We start from the raw sequence: 18,528 nt of genomic DNA on the forward strand, positions 1-18,528 counted from the left end.
GTGGTTCCAGGTTGCCTCCCTGAGCAGCGAGCCCCCAAGGGCACAATCTGACCCCACTTGAGGCAGAAGAGACCCATTTGGCAAGCAGCCATGGTCTTGGGCACCCCAACTCCATGTGAAGCAGCTGGTCCTAGACCTTCTGGGAGTTGGGCACCAATACACTCAGGCTGCCAAGCCAGTGCTGGCTGGTGGTATAAATGGTGCTGCATGAGGCAGACCCCATTGCTTGACACTGTGGCCCAGGTTACTGTTACCTGGGGCTACTACTGGTGGGAGTGACGAGGTGAGATTGGTGACTCAGCATCCTGAGACTGACAGTGCTAGAGCATGAGGGAGCTGGGGAGGGGGCAGGAAGATGGAGACAGCCCTGCCCCATCTGAGCTAGAAACCAGGTGCTTAGAAGTCATGGTGAAGCCACTGGGAAGGAACCTCACACAGGAGTGTAGCCTGACACCTATGTAGGACCCATGCAGCCCTGGGCCCAGAGCTCCAGGTGAACCCTAGAGGCTGAATTCCCAAGGGCTCCATCCTTCACTCAGAGGAACAGAATTTGAGGTGGGGGTAACAGGGGACCAATATGCTGTGAGCTCAGCTCAGGTTTCAAGCCCAGGAGTGCCACAGAAAGCAATTCAGGTGGACTCAGGAAAGGTGAGACACCTAGCCCTCCGAGCGTATCTTCTCCCATAATCCTGAGACCTCGATGCAAGCAAAGGGACGGCCCTGCAGACTGTGCTATGTGTTCTTTAATTCCTGTTAAATAGAAATGGGCAGGGGTTCCATAGAAAAAAGTACCAGCAAAGCCCTGGGATGCATCCAAGGGCCATGGGGTGGGTCCTGTGCCAGCCTGGCTGTGACATGGCACCTTTCTTCTGTGGCTCCTGGGACAGTCACTGCTTTTGGCCCGGGCCTGGGTTCCCAAAAGGCCGGAGTCCTCTGCAGAATGGACAGCTGCCCTGCAGGCTCCACAAATATCCCGTGAGCCCAGCCCGGGCCTGGCCCTAGAAGAAGTCTGAGGCTTTGCGCCGGGCAGGGAGCTGCAGCAGGTTGTCTGTGATGGAGGCCGGGTCCTGGCTGAGGGGGGTGCGTGTGGCCGAGCCAGGAGCTGGTGTGCTCGTCGGGGTCTGGGGCCCGCCGGCTGGGGTCTTGAGGTGGGCTGAGCGTGCTGGGGACGGTGTGTAGCTGGCCCGCAGGGCCCGGTCTGTGTACTTGCTGGCTGTTCTGCTCACAAGGCGCTGCAGGGCTGGGGACATGGCGGGGCTCAGGCCTTTGGGGGTGAGGCTGGGATAGAGGGGGTGAACAAGAGGTAGATTAGGCCTGATGGTGCACCACCAACAACAGGGCCTGTCACAGCTCCATAGGAAGACACATGGGAGACTCATGGTCATTCTGGGCTGAGGACATCAGTGACCTAGTATACACGTGTGGCCAAACTTGAGGTGGAGTGCTGGTGCTGCCCTTGGCCATGGGGCTGGGGTAGACCCCAATTTTCTCTAAGGGGAATGATGACGTCCTTGATCACAGGTCTGACAAGAGCTCATAGTGGGACAACAGGCTTACGTTACCTTTTTGGGATGTGCCTGAGAGGCTGAAGAAAAAAACGAAGGGGGCCCCCACATCCCGGTTCATACAGGGCCTCACTCCGGGCCAGGGGAGCTGCCACAGGACCCATCGAAGGACACCTGGGACTGCCCTGAGTGGGAGCAGGGAGAAACCCATGGGGGTCAGACAGCCCTCACCTGGCCAGGTTCTCCGTCACTCTCCGCAAGGCCTCCTGCTTCTTGGCCCGGTTCTTGGCAGCAGCCTCGTTGGCCATCTTCAGCCCCAGCCGCTCCCTGCGGCCCGGCTCCAAGATCTACAAAGTAGGTGTGTGGGTGCTCACTGAGCTGGACAGCCCCTCAGTGCTGGAAGGGCTGACTCTTCCCATGGCCCCCACCATCTCAACAACCCAACAGCACCTCTTCTAAAAGCTCCTGAAGGCTTCCAACCAGCTAGGCCAGCCGTGGGCAAACTATGGCCCGCGGGCCAGATCCGGCCCGTTTGAAATGAATAAAACTAAAAAAAAAAGACCGTACCCTTTTATGTAATGATGTTTACTTTGAATTTATATTAGTTCACACAAACACTCCATCCATGCTTTTGTTCCGGCCCTCCGGTCCAGTTTAAGAACCCATTGTGGGAGAGACCAAGATGGCGGCGTAGGTAAACACCAGAGACCGCTGCCGCAAACAACCATTTCAAAAATACAACTAAAAGACTGAACGGACATCACCCAGAACCACAGGAAGGCTGGCTGAAGAGAGACTCTACAACTAGAAGGAAAGAGAACAGCAAATCGAGGCTCAGAGGCGGCGCAGTGTGGAAAATACAAAGGTACCGAGGTGCGAGCGCAAAGCGGGCTGGTGGCTGAGGGCGCGGTTGTCGTTTTCTGCCGGGAGTGAGTCTCAGACTCTGGGCTCCAGATCCGGGCGAGTCTCTAGGGACCCAGACTCAAACGGGAGAAGCGGGATTATCCGGCATCAGTTGGGACCTGAGGGCAGCTTTCTCTCCGAGGTTTGCAGCGGCTGCCCGGGTTCTGAGAAGCAGAGCCTCTGGGAACGGGACTGAGCGTGGCCATAACTGCTCCCTCCGCCCGCCCTGTTGATCCCGCCCCGCCCAAAACCTGCGCACAGCCATTTGCCGATCGCCTCAGGCAAAGGCTGGATTAGCGCCTCCCCAGAAGGCAGACGTTTTCCACACAGCTGATTTCCACAGCCAGCCGGCCTGGTGGTCAAATCCCTCTAGTGTTAACTACAACAATTAAGGCTTGGCTAGAACAAGACTGCGCACAGAGACCACAAGGGGGTGCACCAAGAAAGCATAAAAGATGCGGAGACAAAAAAACATGACAGAAATGGAGGATATGGAGCTAAGAATCGCAATTTTGAGGGCTTGCCATAAATTTGTGCAGAGCCTCACGAAAACTAATGAGACCCTCGATGCTACGATAAAGAAATTAGAAAGTAAGCATACACGGACTGAAATAAAGAATATTATACCCAATAGCAGACCAGAGGAGTACAATAATCAAACCAAAGATTCGACAAAAAACACCCAATTGGAAAAGCAAAATGAAAAAAGAATCCGAAAGTGTGAAGATAGTGTAAGGAGCCTCTGGGACAGCTTTAAGCGGTCTAATATCAGAGTCATTGGAGTGCCAGAAGATGAGAGACAGCAAGATATTGAAAACCTATTTCAAGAAATAATGGCAGAAAACTTCCCCCACCTGGTGAAAGAAATGGACTTACAGGTCCAAGAAGCGCAGAGAACCCCAAACAAAAGGAATCCAAAGAGGACCACACCAAGACACATCATCATTAAAATGCCAAGAGCAAAAGACAAAGAGAAAATCTTAAAAGCAGCAAGAGAAAGAGGCTCAATTACCTACAAGGGAATACCCATACGACTGTCAGCTGATTTCTCAACAGAAACTTTGCAGGCCAGAAGGGAATGGCAAGAAATATTCAAAGTGCTGAATACCAAGAACCTACAACCAAGATTACTTTATCCAGCAAAGCTATCATTCAGAATTGAAGGTCAGATAAAGAGCTTCACAGATAAGGAAAAGCTAAAGGAGTTCATCACCGCCAAACCAGTATTATATGAAATGCTGAAAGGTATCCTTTAAGAAGAGGAAGAAGAAGAAAAAGGTAAAGATACAAATTATGAACAACAAACATGCATCTATCAACAAATGAATCTAAGAATCAAGTGAATAAATAACCTGATGTACAGAATGAACTGGTGATTATAATAGAATCAGGGACATAGAAAGAGAATAGACTGACTATTCTTGGGGGAAAAAGGGGTGTGGGAGATGCGGGAAGTGACTGGACAAAAATCATGCACCTATGGATGAACACAGTGGGTGGGGAGTGAGGGTGGAGGGTGGGGTGGGAGCTGGAAGGAGGGGAGTTATGGGGGGAAAAAAGAGGAACAAATGTAATAATCTGAACAATAAAGATTTAATTTAAAAAAAAAAAAAATTAAAAAAAAAAAAAAAAAAAAAAAAAAAAAAAAAAAGAACCCATTGTGGCCCTCGAGTCAAAAAGTTTGCCCACCCCTGGGCTAGGCGGAGCTGCCCACCTGCCATCACGGTGCTCTCAAAGCCAGCACTGCTGAGTTAGGAACCTCACAATCGTTTAGAAAAGAGGGTCTTGTTTTAATCTGCTTCCCTCTGATTATCTTTCTGTCTTACCAACTTTCTGTATTTCTTTTGAGAACTTCCCAAAATGTGTCCTTGGCCTATTTTTCTAACAAGGTGCTTACCTTGGTTTTTTGTTTGTTTAGCTTTATTTACTTATTAGAGGCCTGGTGCACGAATTTGTGCACAGGCAGGGTCCCTCAGCCTTGCCAGCAATCAGGGCTAATCGGGGCCATCTCACCCAGTCCTTTGTACCTTAAAATCATATTAAATATTGACCACTATTTTCTTGTCATTGTTTTATACTTATTGTTTTCCTATTTAACTTTTCCAAGTTTCTGGAATACAATCTGCTATACAGGTTAAGGACCTAGTTTATTTCATTTCCAAATTACTACTCAACACAATTTGAGTTACCATCTCTAACACACCATAAATTCTGACTTGAACTGAGGTTTGTTTCAAAATTTTTCTTCTTTTCTATTGACCTGTAGGTTCTAGGACCAGTGACACACTTCTGACAGATCTATTGCTTTAGTATCAGACAGCACAAGTTCCTGTCTTTCCTCTCTCAAATTTTCCTTGCAACCCAGAAAAATGTCAGAACCGAGGTATGGAAAACCTCTGTGTACGTACTGTCTAGACAGGCTACCTCTCTGAACTATCAAGGCAACATGAACTGTACTACACTGGGGAGGCCACATGGCAGAGCCCACACCCTCGGGGGCGGGGGGGGGGGGGACAGTCAGTGGCGTTCTCCTGTGGTTTCTTTGAAAGCTAAGTTACTCCTGGTTATTCTAAATTTCTGCTGCTACAGTGAGTAATACCAATTTTTTTTATTGCATTTCAAACTGATCATTGCCAGCATTTAAGGGACTGGTTCAAGATGACTGGCCCAGCCTTTTTTTTTTTTTTTTTTTTTTAATATTTTATTGATTTTTTACAGAGAGGAAGGGAGAGGGATAGAGAGTTAGAAACATCGATGAGAGAGAAACATCGATAAGCTGCCTCCTGCACGCCCCCTAGTGGGGATGTGCCCGCAACCAAGATACATGCCCTTGACCGGAATAGAACCTGGGACCCCCCAGTCCGCAGGCCGAAGCTCCCTCCACTGAGCCAAACCGGTTCGGCTGACCCAGCCTTTTACGCAGGCCTTCTGCATCAATCCCAGACTCCACGCCAATGCTTTGGGGAGTCAGAGCAGACGGGGTAATCCTGCACTCTTTGTCTCTGTGACAACACCAACCTCTGTCTCCCTCGACCTCCCGGCACCCCACAGTCGGTACAGGCAGCAGCCAGCACCCAGATAGCAGGACTGCGTGCTTCCTCCTCCACACCATGCCAGTCGTTCAGTTTCCCCAACAAACTGCGTGTAGACCAGAGAACCTCATCTTCCCAATACCTCTCTGGGACCCCACCTGCTTGCCCATTTGCCCACACCATCCTGGGCCACCCCCATCTCTGCAAGAGGCCTCTCTGTGGAAGGGCACAACCCTTCTGAGGACAAACACCCCATCCCACAGAATGCTGGGGTTCCGAGACCCTTCCCAGCCCTCAGCCTGCAGCATAGCCCGAGCTCCGGGTCTGCCTCTGGGACCACCAGTCATCTCTGGGCAGCCCCATCCTCTGGGACTGCAGGCTCAGAGCAGCCACAGCCATTCCCTGCCTCGATGCCTCGGCCCCACCCCACCAGTTCCTCCTTGGCAAAACCATCCATCCACCCACACCTGTCTTCACTGCCCTGGCACCATTTAGAAGTGCAGTGCCTGAGCAGGTGTGCGGCCTGGCAGGTGGCACGGCCCACTGGTCAGTTCTGCTTTGACAGTGGCAGCTGGGCCATCCTCTGTGCACTGAGCTGTAGGTGCTCAGAAGACCACACATCCACTTGGGGTCCCACCTGTGCTCCCCTCACCACAACTCACCTTGAAGGCTGGCCCTGGTGTCCTGTCCACGTAGGGGGTTTCTGATCCTTCAACTCTCACTGGTGTGTTCTCAACCTCTCCCCAGGTCATCAACGGAGACTCGTTCACACCTACAGATGGAGAGCCCACAGACACCTCAGGCTAGGGGACCCAGGTGGGAGCACAGCCTGGGCCCTCCCCCGCAATGAAGTCCCCCCATCCACCCCAGCTAACAAACACCAAGGCTGGCATCCTTCCACAGGACTCTGGAACCCTGGCTCTCTGCCCTCTGAGAGGGAAACAAGGCCACCATGGGCCCAAGGCAGACCCAAGCCCCTACAGCCAGGCTTAGGGGAGCTCCCTAGAGAAGCTGGGCTAGGTCAGTGAGGTCCCCTTCCTAGCACAGGGCCACCCCAAGGGAAGAGACACTCAGGGGCTTCCAGAGATGCCCTATCTCCCAGAACCCTGGGCAAACCCCCACATGCCCTTGCCTAGAGCACAAAGGCCAGTGCATGGGAGGGCAGAGGGACAGTGTGTGTACTGCAAGACCGTCCCCACGGCTCATACACCTCTGTGTGAGGAGATGCAGGGCTCAGAGGCCCCTCCTTACAGTGCTCTCTGGATTTAGGTTTGTAAGCACGGTGCTAACATGAAACCCAGAAACATTACCCTAGGACTGAGGGGGCATCCAGCCCCAGCCCAGGCCAGTGGCAGGAGGCAGGCAGCCTGAGAGAGGGACAAAGGCTCCCGCAGCTCCCCAAGGCCTATCCTGCCCACCCCGCACAGGCCAGGCACGGCCCTTCAGGCCCCAGGTGTCACCAGCCTCCTGCAGAAAACAACGTGCCTTCCATGCACATCTATGGAGGAAAATGTCTGCCTGGCAGCCCACTGGACTACACTGCCCTCACTGCAAATCAGGCCCCAGGCATCCCCCTGCACCCTCAGCGTGCTCACCACACCAGTCTGTCCAGCAGAGCCCCAACACCCCTGGTTCTGACAAACTCAGTCTGTCCTGCCCAGCTTAGGGCGAGGGACAGACCACCCGGCTAAACAAACCAGGTCCCACACATCTCAGGTCGGGTCTCCTTATAGTTCAGCCCTGTCCCTGTGGATGGGACACTGGGTCCCTGAGTCACACAAGGTGAGGGGCCGTCCCTAGGGGAGCGCCAAGAGTGGCCAGGACCAGCCGAGCAGCCCACCTCCCCCCAGGCCGTCCACAGGTGGGCCAGCTTGGCAGCGGGCGCATTTCTCACCAGGGGCAGGAGAAGGGGTGGCAACAAATCCAAATCCGCCCACTCGAGGGGATTCCTGGGGGATCAGCTCCTTGCCATCGGGGCCCACCTTGCCCTGTTTGTGCTGGAACAAGCAGAGAGACTGTGTCAGGGGGCCCACAACCACCCTCCCCACGGCAGATGGGCAGGTGCACAGGAACAAGTGGAAACACTTCCCAAGCCCCGAGGAGCAGAGCCGGGTCTCTGTGGCTGGTAGCCCCATTGGGGAAAAGTAGGGAGGCCCCTGGCCCCTGCAAAGACCTTGAGGACCTGTCAGAGCAGGCCTCCAAAGAAGGACGCGCCCCTCTGTCTCCCCCTCCATGCAGGGTGGGGCTCGGCCACACCCCACCTGGGATATTTCCAGGGGCTACACTAACTATGGGTGCCTGCGCTCCGATTTCTTCCCATAAGGCCCCTGTGAGAGCCTCCAGAGCAGTCTCCCCACCTCCTGTCTCCCACCCTTCAATTCCATGATCACCAGAACCGCTGTCACACAGGACTCCCACGCTTGAAAATCTGTGCTGTTTGCTACACCAAGCCCCCCACCACAGCCTAGCCCCTCCCTACTTACCCCCTCCCACGCCCAGCCCTGCCTGGTGCGGGGAAGCAGGTCTGGCCAGACTGGCCTGGCTCTCAGCAGCTGACTCTGTCTCATGCCCTTGCCCCCCAAGGGAGCTGGCACTGATCTGGACCCACAGAACGTGTCTGACAAAACAGAGCCCCAATGGGAGACCACATGGGTCGAGAACACACAGGACCCTGCCACACAGGGGCCCCAAATACTTCTGCACTGCTGAGCGCTGCCAAGCCCAAGAACTCATTTAAGAGGAATAGTCAAGATCAAAGGAGTCATTTCTGCCCACAGCCAGCCCGCTGCTGGCTCCCACCACTCACCTGGGCATTGAGGGCAGCAGCCTGCTGCAGCTGAGACCTGCTCAGGGCCTGGCTGAAGGGGTCCCTGAGGAAGCGAGTATTCTTGTGCACCACCTGCCGGGGCTTCTTAAACAGCTGCTCCTCATCAGGGACGCCTGGCAGACCGAGGAGAGATGGCAGCAGGTGTCAGGGGGGTGCTCAGGGCCTGAGAGAGGCCACATCATTCCCCGCTGAACAGACACATGGAGCCTACTTCAGTCTCCACATCACAAAACCCGAACAAAGCTGGGGAGAGCCTCACTCCCTCGCTGACTTCCCACACAGACCCACCTGCCCCAGACAGACCAGGACTCCTCGGAGGCCCAGAATACTAGGGGACAGAGACACACGCCTTGGAGGCCGGATCCAAACACCCAGCCCTGCCCACGCCGCCTGCTCACCCTCTGGGTAGTACATGAGGGAGTTCTTGGCCTTGTATTTCCAGGTCTCTACGCCGGCCTGGCTGCTCTCAATGGCTTGGTGCTCTGCCGACGGGAGTGCAAGATTATCTTTCTGCCTCTGCATCACATAAGGAAAAGCGAGGGTCAGAGCGCCCTAGGCACTGTGCCCTGGCCCTGGGACTTGCCCACCCCAACAGAGGGTGCTGCCCCTGCACCCAGGCATACCTTCTCAAACTCCTCCTCGGCCTGGTAGAGCCAGGCATGGCGTGCCCGGCTCTTCTCCTTGGCCACCTCCATGATCTCCTGGAAGGAGGCGTTGTCCTCGCTTGTGTACCGGCTCAGGAAGACATCCAGGCTGGGCAGGGGCTCCTTCTCCTCCTCCTCTCCAGCCTCTCCTGCTCAGGGGTAAAGGGAGGAGGGGGGTGACACAGAACCATAAATGGCACAAACACCACTTTGCAGTCTGTGGGTCCCAGGAACCACACTTACCTACAAGCAGGGCTAGAACTCTCACACCTGGTCCTGGTTCTGGTTCTGAGAGCCCACACTGCCAGACAACTCCCCACCCGGGGGCAGAATCAACCACCCCAACTGCCCAGGGAGCCTTCAGTGGCTCTCTTCACCTGCTGGATGCCAAGTGAAGTGTGCGATCTGACTCAGACTGGAAGGGGAGCACCCACAAACAGGTTTGCCCAGGGTCCTGGGAGATATGGCTGCTCTGGAAGCCCCGGAGTGTCCCTTCCCTTGGGGTGGGGTGCCATCTGTGACCCAGGTGGGGGTGAGCCCAGAGCCCTGCCACCCACTGCAGCCATCCCCCCAAACCAGGGTACATTCCAGCTAACAAACACCAAGGCTGGCAGCTGGCCTTCTATCCTTCCCCAGGATTCTGGAACCCTGGCATCTCTGCCCTCTGGGAGGGAAACAAGGCCACTATGTGCCCAAGGCAGGCCCAGGCCCCTACAGCCATGGGGCTTAGCTTGGAGGAGGGGCGCTCCCTAGAGAAGCTGGACTGGGTCAGCGAGGGCCCCTTCCTAGCGCAGGGCCAGGGGTCACTGACCATGTGACAGAAAGAGGGCACTCACCATCACCATCCTCCAGGCCCTGGCCTCGGCCCTGCGGCTTGTGGCCCACCACTCCAGTCCCTGCGTGCACCTCAGGGGTTTCAAACGTGGCTGGAGTCACATCTGGGGAAAGGGAGGAAACAGGGATTAGAGCGAACCTGAGGCAACAGTTCAGAGATCGATCCCGCCTGTGCCGCCCACAGGAGTCCTCTTACAGGGCGGCGGCGGGGGCTCTCGGGACATCTTGCCCAGAGCAGAGCCAAACTTGATGGCAATCTGGCGCATCCGTTCCAGGTCTCCATTCTCCTCGGCCTCCAGATATTCCTTCTGTGCCTGCAGCTTCTCCACGTCAGGAAAGAAGTCCCTCTGGATGACTGTCTGGAGGCCCTGTCAGGAGAGGTCAGAGCAAGAGTCAGAGCTGCCATCCAGGCTCACCTGCCTCTGTCAACTGATGCACACGCTAAGGCCACTGCTGACCATCCGCCCCCACCTCTGTCCAGCCCAATGCTCCCGAGTTTAGGGGCATCTTCTGATGAGGACAACGTCCCTGCCATGGTCGGGTAGCTCAGTTGGAGCGTCCTCCCAGTGTGCCAGGGTTGTGGGTTTGAGCCCCGGTTAGGGAGTCAACCAATGAATGTATAAGTGGGTGGAACAGTAAGTCTATGTTTTCTTCACTCTCCCAAGTCAATAAATAAAATAAAAAAATAGTATTTTAAAAAACATCCCATGTGGCTGTAACATCTAACATTACTAAATACTCCTCTGATTGTCATGAAGCCGTTCTCTCTCCCTTACTAACTGGTCATTCTCATTCTCATCTGCTGGCCCCACTTCCACACCTGCTGGACCAAGGTTTTCATCAGGTTGGTGCAACTGAAGCTGGGGAGAAGGCAGATTGCCACCTTCACTCCAACAGTGAGCTCCTGTTTCCAATGTAAGACCTCAGTGACGTCTGGGTCCTTTACCTGGATGACTTCAGACACACACACACCCGCCACCAGCACGAATTGTGATCCCCAACCCTGCACCTCCAGCCAGACCTTGCTCCTCAGCTGTACATTTGCGCACCCAGCTGTCCACTAACGCCCCCTGTCTGTACAGCCTAGCAGCCTCCCAAACTTAACCGGTCCCACACCAAACACATCCTCCAATCACCTCCTCTAGCCTGTTTGCGGTAGATTTCAAGATGCCGCCACAATCGCAGGACTCCCAGCCTTTGCACTCGCCATTATCGCTCTCTAGGTCCTCTTTGCCACTGGCCTTCCAAACTCACTCACGCGTTCATAGAAAACCTTGTTTCCCTAATCCCCCACACATACAAGCAGCGCTGCCTCCTCTCTCACCTACAACACTGCTTCCTCCGTCACGGACACCCACCCCCTCCTGCATTGTGCTTATTTGGCTCTCGGACTATCCAAACCCCAAGGGCAGGGACTCGGGCTGCTTCACCTCGGCGAGAGGAGGAGAGTGCCTCAACCAGTGGGGGGGGGGGGGGGGGGGACCCCAGAGGAGCGCGAGGAGGGTGGGGTGGGAGGGGAGGACCCCGAAGTCGCTGGCGTCCGCGCCGAGGTCTTACCTCGATGTACTCTTCCTCGTCCAAGACCTTTTGCTTCCTCGTCACACCCCCGGCCTCCCCAGCCGCCCGCTTTCTCCCGGGCCCGGACGCGGTGGAAAGCAGCAGGGCCCGGGGAGACGCGCTGGGCGTCTCCATCGCTATCCCAGGACTGCTCAGAAGGCGCGTCACAGCGTCAGAGGGGCGGGACTGTGCCGGCTGCACCAGCGCTTCCAACAGTTGGCCAATGGGAGAACTGCGCGTTTCGGAGGCCGACCCGCGCGCCGCAATGACGTCACTACAAGCCCTCGCCCTTATGGGAATTGTAGTCTTCTTCCCACCGCTCGCTATTCTTATGTATCTGAGCTGTGGGCACTAGGCGGCGCTGTGGTGGTGGAGGGGTTAAGGGGCGTGTCATTCACTTTAATTGTGAAAAGTTCCTGCATTAAGTAAGGCTTTGGCATCCCGATTTTTGGCAAATAATCACTGCATATGCTTCCATATTATCAACAAAAACACACACTTCAAGAATTTTGGTTATATACACGTTTCAAAGCTTTTATTAAAATTTTATGCAAAAAAATTTTATGCAAGAAAAGAACTCTAAGACAATTTTTGATAGTTCTCTAACAAAAGAAAAAAGAAAGCAAAATATGATGGTTCAATAAAGAAATATCTGGTTAAAATTTTTCAGGTCCCTGGGAGGGGGGGGGGGGGGGAAGAGGGCAATGGGGTAAGAAAAAAAGAAAACTTAAAAAAAAAATTTCAGGTCCCTAAATGCCAGAGTGGGCTCCCAGAAGAGGGTTCATTCTCATTGAAGTGGACCAGAAAATTGCCTAAGCATTTTTCAGGACTGATCATTTCTTCTCAAAAGGAGGTTGAGAATTAATGTCAAAAAAGTAATGTTATCCCAACATGATTTAGTACAATAAGCAGTCATTCCTTTATTCACTGGGGATTCCATGGTGATGGTTCCTGCCCTCACAGAGCTAACAGTCCAATGAGGAAGACAGACCCTGGTTAGGTCATCCCACAAACAAGCTTACAACTGCAGTTGACAGGAGCAAGAACAGAGTTTGTGCTTGAGGAATCTCCAATCAGGGAAAGTTTTCCCGGGCAGGGGGTGACTGCAGATCCAAATGATGAACAGGCATTGATCAGGTGGAGAGGGAAAAGCATGAGCAAAGAGCAGCAGGAGGGAGAAGACCTTGGGAAATACAGAGTACAAGGAGCAGTGATGTGTGAGATGATGCCAGAGAGGCAGGCCAGGCTGCAATCGCTGGAACCTTGTGGGTCATGGGGCAATGGGAAGCCCTTGGAGCGCTGCAGTCCGGGGAGAGGCAGGTTCAGACCTGCAGAGGTTATGCAGAATGAATTAAAAAGGAACCAGAGAGGATAGAAGTGGCAAGACTGAAGGTGGCTGCAACGGTCAAGGTGAGAGATGATGGAGGTTTTCATCAGGTTGGTGCAACTGAAGCTGAGGAGAAGGTAGATGATCCTGGGATTGTTTTTGGAAGTTGAGATCAACTTGCTGTTGGCTTGTGTCTGGTTGGTGAGGGAGAGGCGGGGCCAGGGTAATTGCCTGCCCTTTGGTTCATGCACCTGGTATGTACAGGGGGAAGAGCTTGCCTTTCCAGGACAAGGTGACTTAGAGGGCCTGTGGGCTTCCAGGTAAAGTAGTCAAAGGGACAGTTGGCCATAAATATCTAGTTCTGGGGAGAGGCCTGAGCTGGATATATAAATGTGGCAGCTGAGAATGGAAGAGATAGACCAGGGTGAGAATGGAGATGAGAGGGGAGTGCCTGAGACTCAGCCTCAAGGATACCTACTAGTATATGTTAACAGCCAGCTGTGGAGGTGAGCCTGCCCAAGAGCAGCTAGAGAGAAAGGAGAAAAATCAAAAGGGCAACAAAGCCACCGGTCCCTTGAAGATGGAACTTTAATCCTGGCTGCCTCACACAAAGATAAATAACCACTCAGCCGAGGAGGGCAAAGGTCCAGTAACCCAGCGAGATGAGTGTCCCAGCCAAGGCGGAGCTCCACAGGCCGACTGTGCCGTGGCCAAGGATAAGGCCGGATCCAGGGAAAAGAGGTCGGTGACAGCCAGAAGTGTGCATGCTGGGGGGCGAGGCAACAGCTGCTGTCTTGGCGGCACCCGGCAGTTTTAGGGCGGCCCTGGCTGGGAACACCATGCCTGCTGGGTGTTGTCTGAGCTGGCCAGCCTTGGACAGTCCCAAGAGCTGCAGCCCTGACTTCTGTGACTTTTATGGAAGAACTGTGTCTCCTGCCAGATACTCTTCCCAAACTCCCTCCAGGACCTGTGAGGGGGCAGAGCAAGGTTCTCGAGCCAGAGGAGGGGGTGTTAGGTTCCTTGGGCCCACTGTCTGGGTCTACTTGGGGAGCTGAAGTCACATTTCCACACTATCCTCCAGCCAGGGGGCAGGATGATGGAAGGGAAAGCAGCCATTTTCAAGGCAGTGTGTGTGTGTGTGTGGGGGGGGGGGGGTAGGTCTCCCCAGCTGAGCCTCTTCTTGTCCTACAGGGTGGCAGAGATTGACTGCTGTGAGGGAGGCAGACACCACAGCATGGAAATCTGCCCCCCAGGGAGGAAGCGAAGGACCCCCACCCCCACCCCATGAAGCAGCACGTAGAGGCCCGTGCAAGGCCTCCAGGTGCCAGACCAGTACTGGTAGGGCAGTCTGCTCTGCTGAGGGGCACCCTGGTGCAGGGATTGAGTACTTACTGGACTGTGCTCCCCAAGACAAGCTGCCCGCCCCCCTCCCTGGGAAGGAGAGAGAAGGGACAGGTTCCGGCTGGGTGTGCGAGTGGAGCCAGGGCAGACTTCGGACTCAACTTCTTTTTGTTTGTTTGTTTTGTTATCCTCACCAGAGGATTTTTAGAGAGTGGAAGGGAGGGGTGAGAGAGAGAGAGAGAGAGAGAGAGAGAGAGAAATATCGATGTGAGAGAGACACATCAATTGGTTGCCTCCCAACCAGGGCCAGGTCTCGAGCCTGCAACAGAGGTACCGCCCTTGACGTTAATCGAACCTCTTCAGTCCAAGGGCTAACGCTCTATCTACTGAGCTGAACTAGCTAGGGCTAGACTCGACTGCTTTTGTGGTGTTCTAGAGGCTTGTTTTTCATTGTTGCAATAGGCTCACAGGAAAGGTCTGAACATGGAGCTGGCAGCAACCCCAGGATGCACAGACGTGACCACGCACCCTGCCTCGGGGTGCTGGAGGCCAGCTCCAGGGGTGCAGAGGAGGGAGGCCCGCAGGCCCAGGAAAGAACGGATTCTAGGTCCCCTCTGGACAGCGGGCGGTTCCTGTCCTCTGGGCGGGTTAGAGCCTGGGAGGAGGGGCGAGGAAGCCCACCTGCTCTGTGCCCGCCCTGTCCCCCAGGCCTCTAGCCCGCTGGCCATTGGGCAGCAGAGCGCACCTTGGTCCTCCGTGTTCTCTCCTTTCACGAGCAGGCGGCGCAGGGACACTCACAGGATCCTCACGCCTCGAGCACGAGCTCCAGGGCACAGGAGGCCAGGACTGCCGCCTCTCCGAGCCGGCCGGAGGCGGCCAGGCCGAGGAGCAGCTGGCGAGGATCAGCATCTGTCCTTGGGGGGCTTCTTGGCTCCGGGCAGGAGCCTCGCAGCCGCAGACGCCCGCTTCTGGTGTCGCCATTTGGCCCGGCGGTTCTTGAACCAAACCTGAGGAGGAGGAGCTGCTCAGGCGGGACCCGCGTCCGCCGGGCTCCCAGAGGCGGGGGTCCCGCCGGGCTCCCATGGGGGGGTCCCCGCCGGGCTCCCAGAGGCGGGGGTCCCGCCGGGCTCCCAGAGGTGCGGGTCCCAACGGGCTCCCAGAGATGCGGGATTCCCGCCGGGATCCCATAGGTGCGGGTCCTGCCGGGCTCCCATTGAGGGGGTGGTCCCGCCGGGCTCCCATTGGGGGACGTCCCGCCGGGATCCCATAGGTGCGGGTCCCGCCGGGCTCCCATTGAGGGGGTGGTCCCGCCGGGATCCCATAGGTGCGGGTCCCGCTACGCAGCCGGCGTGGGGTAGCAGCTGCGGCCACGGTCCGGGTCGCGGGACTGGAACCCCTTTCCCATGCGGACCAGCCATACCTCCCCAAGCCCCTCCCACCCCCGTCTCCGCCCCGCCGCGCCCAGGGCGCCCCTCCTGCCGCTCGGTGGTCTTCTGAGCTTCCCAAATTCTGGAACTGGACGGCGCGCCTCATTTACCGTCAGGGGGAAATAAAGTTTAAAACAAAGGAAAGGGAAACTAGCCTTACCTCCCCTCTGGTTCCCAGAATATTTCCTTCCCCACCGGTGCCTGTCCCCGCCGCCCCCTCGCCCCATGGCTGTCCCGGGGCCTCCAGCCCCTCGGGCCGCCGCCCCCGCCCCAGAGCGGACTTTCCGAGAAGGGGAGCCGCCGGGACCCCGGGGACCCTCGGGCAGCCCCGCAGGCGGCCCCACCTCCACGCGCTCCTCGCGCAGGCGGATGCGGCCGGCCAGGCGCTCCCGCGTGCCCACGTCGGGGTACTGGTTCTGCACGAAGAGCGCCTCCAGCGCCTGCAGCTGCTCCTCGCTGAAGATGGTGCGGTGGCGCCGCGTGCGCCGCTGCGGGCCGGGGCCGCCCGTGCCGGGCAGTGCCCCGGAGCTTCCGGGCGGCACGGCCAAGGGCAAGGGCGCCGAGGACCCCAGCCTCAGCGGCCACGGCAGCCGCGCGCCTGCGGGGCGAGGGCGTGGTGAGGCGCGGGGCGGGGAGCCGGGGGCGGGGGGCGCGCTCTGCACCGACCTCGCCGTGACCCCGCACCTCCCGCGCCCGCGCCCGCGCCCCGCGGCCACTCACCCAGCCTGGCGGCCGGCTCCGGGGGCCTCCGGGGGCCGCAGCAGCAGCAGCAGGCGCAGGGCGCAGCCTCGGGCGCCCCGGGGTCCCCGGGCTCCGCAGGGCTCTGGCGGCCGGCTGGCTGCGGCGGGCGGGCAGCCCTGGCCGGGGGGCGTCTTTCAGGCAAACTGGAGAGGATGTGCTCGATGGAGAAGGGGCAGGGCTGCCCGGGGCCCCTGCGGCTCGTAGCGCCCCCCGCCGCCGCCATTCCGGCCCGGCCCGGCCACCGCCGCCGCCTCTGGAATATATACGTCGGGGGTGGGGGGAGCGCGCGTTAATCCCCGGGCCGGGCGCCTGGTCCACGCGGGCTAATCCCGCCGCGTGGCCAGGAGCTCGCTAATCCCCGACAGCGGCGGCGGCAAATGCTGTCCCGCCACGGCGCGCGGGGGCCAGCCGAGCCTCGGGGATGGGACCCGCAGGAAGCGCGGGGAGCCTCCCACCGCCCGCGGAGCCTGGCCGCCTCGCCGTGCTGCTAGGGTTGCGGCCCCGAGGACGCCCTCGCCCAGGCAGCCCTCGAAGCGCAGCGGCGCCTCTGGGCCAGATGCTGGGCCGCCCCTCCTGTAGCCAAGGAGCCCGGGGCTGCTCCTGGTCCCCATCGGGACCCTATCGAGGCGGGTGAACTGGTCAGAAGAAACCCACCCAAACTGCGCAGCCTCCTAGCCCCGTCACTACTGGGCCCCAAGCTCAAACGGGGCAAAGCCAGGATCCCAACCAAACTCTCGGGCCCCAAACTTCCCACCCGCTTCGGAGCCCAGTCTTAGCCTCCTGGAGGAAATAGGGGTGAGGGCAGGAGCTGTGTCCCCAATTCCCGGCCTTCTCTCCTGGGTCTGGGGAGCCTATATAAGCCCTAACTCACATGCCATTGGTTTGGGGGCTGGGCAGTGGGTGGGAGCTGGAAGAACCTGCTGAGACTGACAGTGTGTCATAGAGGCAAGTGAGGAAAATGCTATTGGAACATGGAGGGAAGGAGACCCTGGTCAGATCGGCAAGCATTTAGCAACATTGTGACCTGCAGTAGAGCAGGACATAGGGAATAGAAAATGTACCTAATGAATGAGAGGATCTAGCTAAGGAGCTGCCTGTCTTCTTCTAGTTACCCTCAATGAATGGAGAGGAGAGAACTGAGCTGCAGAGGGAAATGCTAAATACAAAGAAGCCAGCCTGAGTTAAACACAGCCAGCTGCATGAACCAGCAGTTCCCTTCCTGGGGATGTACCCTCGAGAAGTGAAAACTTCCGTTCATACAGACGCTGCCTACCAGTGTCTAGAGCAACTTTATTCATCATCACCAAAGCCCACCAGCTGGGGAGTGGACGCATGCACTGAGGTCCACCGTGCCAGGGAGGAACCCAGAGTGACAGTGACACACAACACAATGGACCTTAGAGACATGGTGCTGAGTGAAAGCCAGTCCCCAAAGGCTGCATCCTTGTGATTCTATTTATGTGACACTTTGGAAAAGGCAACATCAGGTCAGAGTGACAGAGAACAGATCATTGGTTGGGGTGGAGGAGGACCAAAGTGAGTTGTTTAGGGTGAGGGAGCACCCAAGGGACACGGAAGAGGAGAGAGGAAGATGCTGAGAGGGAGGCCAGCTCCACTCCAGCTTGGGGTGTCTGGGGTCACCTTGACTGAGGTCTGGGGTGCACAGCTTCCCCTGCCAGGGTGCCTCCCATCTGGCCGACGCTCCAGTGAGTCACCAGCTCACATCTTGGGGGTGGAGGGGTCCTGGGTGGGGCAGGGGGCACTTACCCTAGCCCTACTGTGCCCAGCCCGCTTCTTCTCAAATTAGGTCCGCTACATTCAGACACCCCAGGATTCTGGTTGGGCACAATTTCTGGGCAGAGGTAGGAGAGGAGGGGTGATGGATAGGCTTCAGCCTCTGATGCTTGAGTTCGTTGTGAGGCTGTACCAGGCTCCCCTTCTCCCAGGAGTGGTGAGTGCCTCTGAAGGTGTAGGTGGCTCACCTGATGGGTTCATCCCGATTTTCATCTTTGAGGTCATCCAGTGGACGGGGAGATCTAACATCGCGCTCTCAGGATCTGAGCTTGGTACCCCTGCCGGTGCGGGGACCCCGCTACTATCATGAGAGCTGAGTGGCCCAGCAGCTACAACAGTTTCTGTTTTGTGCCACTTTTGCTGTGTTCCTGGGGAAAGCAGCCCCTCCAAGACCCAGAACCTAAAGTCACAAGGATGTGAACACAGATTCCCCGGCTGGGTTCCTGTGAATACTGGCGAGTGGGGCTCCCCATCTCCACCCCCAGGTCCAGACCCATGTTTTCCAGGAATTGGAAACCCAGCGCCATGTCACACTAGTTCTCTACGTGCCTCTTCCCTCTACTTCCTTGTCTCTGAAATTGTCCTGGCTGTCCAGG

At 56.8% G+C, this 18,528-nt stretch overlaps 2 protein-coding genes across 2 annotated transcripts; both read right to left on the bottom strand.

Annotated features, from left to right (window-relative positions):
• Positions 1 to 725: 725 nt before the first annotated feature.
• ESS2 (ess-2 splicing factor homolog) lies at positions 726 to 11,486 on the bottom strand. The gene is made up of 10 exons (XM_070399402.1): positions 11,303 to 11,486; positions 9,942 to 10,113; positions 9,748 to 9,849; positions 8,891 to 9,060; positions 8,666 to 8,783; positions 8,247 to 8,380; positions 7,335 to 7,437; positions 6,103 to 6,212; positions 1,737 to 1,852; positions 726 to 1,278 (listed from the first exon to the last, which is right to left on the bottom strand). The coding sequence occupies exons 1-10, from the start codon at positions 11,435 to 11,437 to the stop codon at positions 999 to 1,001; spliced, it is 1,440 nt and encodes a 479-aa protein (XP_070255503.1). The 5' UTR covers positions 11,438 to 11,486; the 3' UTR covers positions 726 to 998.
• Positions 11,487 to 14,872: 3,386 nt separating this feature from the next.
• On the bottom strand, positions 14,873 to 16,361 carry GSC2 (goosecoid homeobox 2). Its single transcript, XM_070400152.1, has 3 exons — positions 16,118 to 16,361; positions 15,742 to 15,995; positions 14,873 to 14,977 (listed from the first exon to the last, which is right to left on the bottom strand). The coding sequence occupies exons 1-3, from the start codon at positions 16,359 to 16,361 to the stop codon at positions 14,873 to 14,875; spliced, it is 603 nt and encodes a 200-aa protein (XP_070256253.1).
• Between the last annotated feature and the right edge of the window lie 2,167 nt (positions 16,362 to 18,528).

The sequence above is a fragment of the Myotis yumanensis genome, unplaced genomic scaffold, assembly GCF_028538775.1.
Source record: "Myotis yumanensis isolate MYYU_CA2020_CCGP unplaced genomic scaffold, mMyoYum1.0.hap1 SCAF_19, whole genome shotgun sequence".
NCBI classification, from domain to species: Eukaryota; Metazoa; Chordata; class Mammalia; order Chiroptera; family Vespertilionidae; genus Myotis; species Myotis yumanensis.

Coding starts and splice junctions, on each gene's coding strand:
- ESS2 (XM_070399402.1), bottom strand. CDS start 11,437: ATGGAGACGCCCAGCGCGTCTCCCCGGGCCCTGCTGCTTTCCACCGCG. Junction 9,850..9,941: donor AGAGCCCCCGCCGCCGCCCT/GTAAGAGGACTC, acceptor CCCTTTCCCCAG/ATGTGACTCCAGCCACGTTT. Junction 9,061..9,747: donor GGGCCTGGAGGATGGTGATG/GTGAGTGCCCTC, acceptor ACCCCTGAGCAG/GAGAGGCTGGAGAGGAGGAG.
- GSC2 (XM_070400152.1), bottom strand. CDS start 16,361: ATGGCGGCGGCGGGGGGCGCTACGAGCCGCAGGGGCCCCGGGCAGCCC. Junction 15,996..16,117: donor GGAGCCGGCCGCCAGGCTGG/GTGAGTGGCCGC, acceptor CTCGCCCCGCAG/GCGCGCGGCTGCCGTGGCCG. Junction 14,978..15,741: donor TGCGCGAGGAGCGCGTGGAG/GTGGGGCCGCCT, acceptor CCTCCTCCTCAG/GTTTGGTTCAAGAACCGCCG.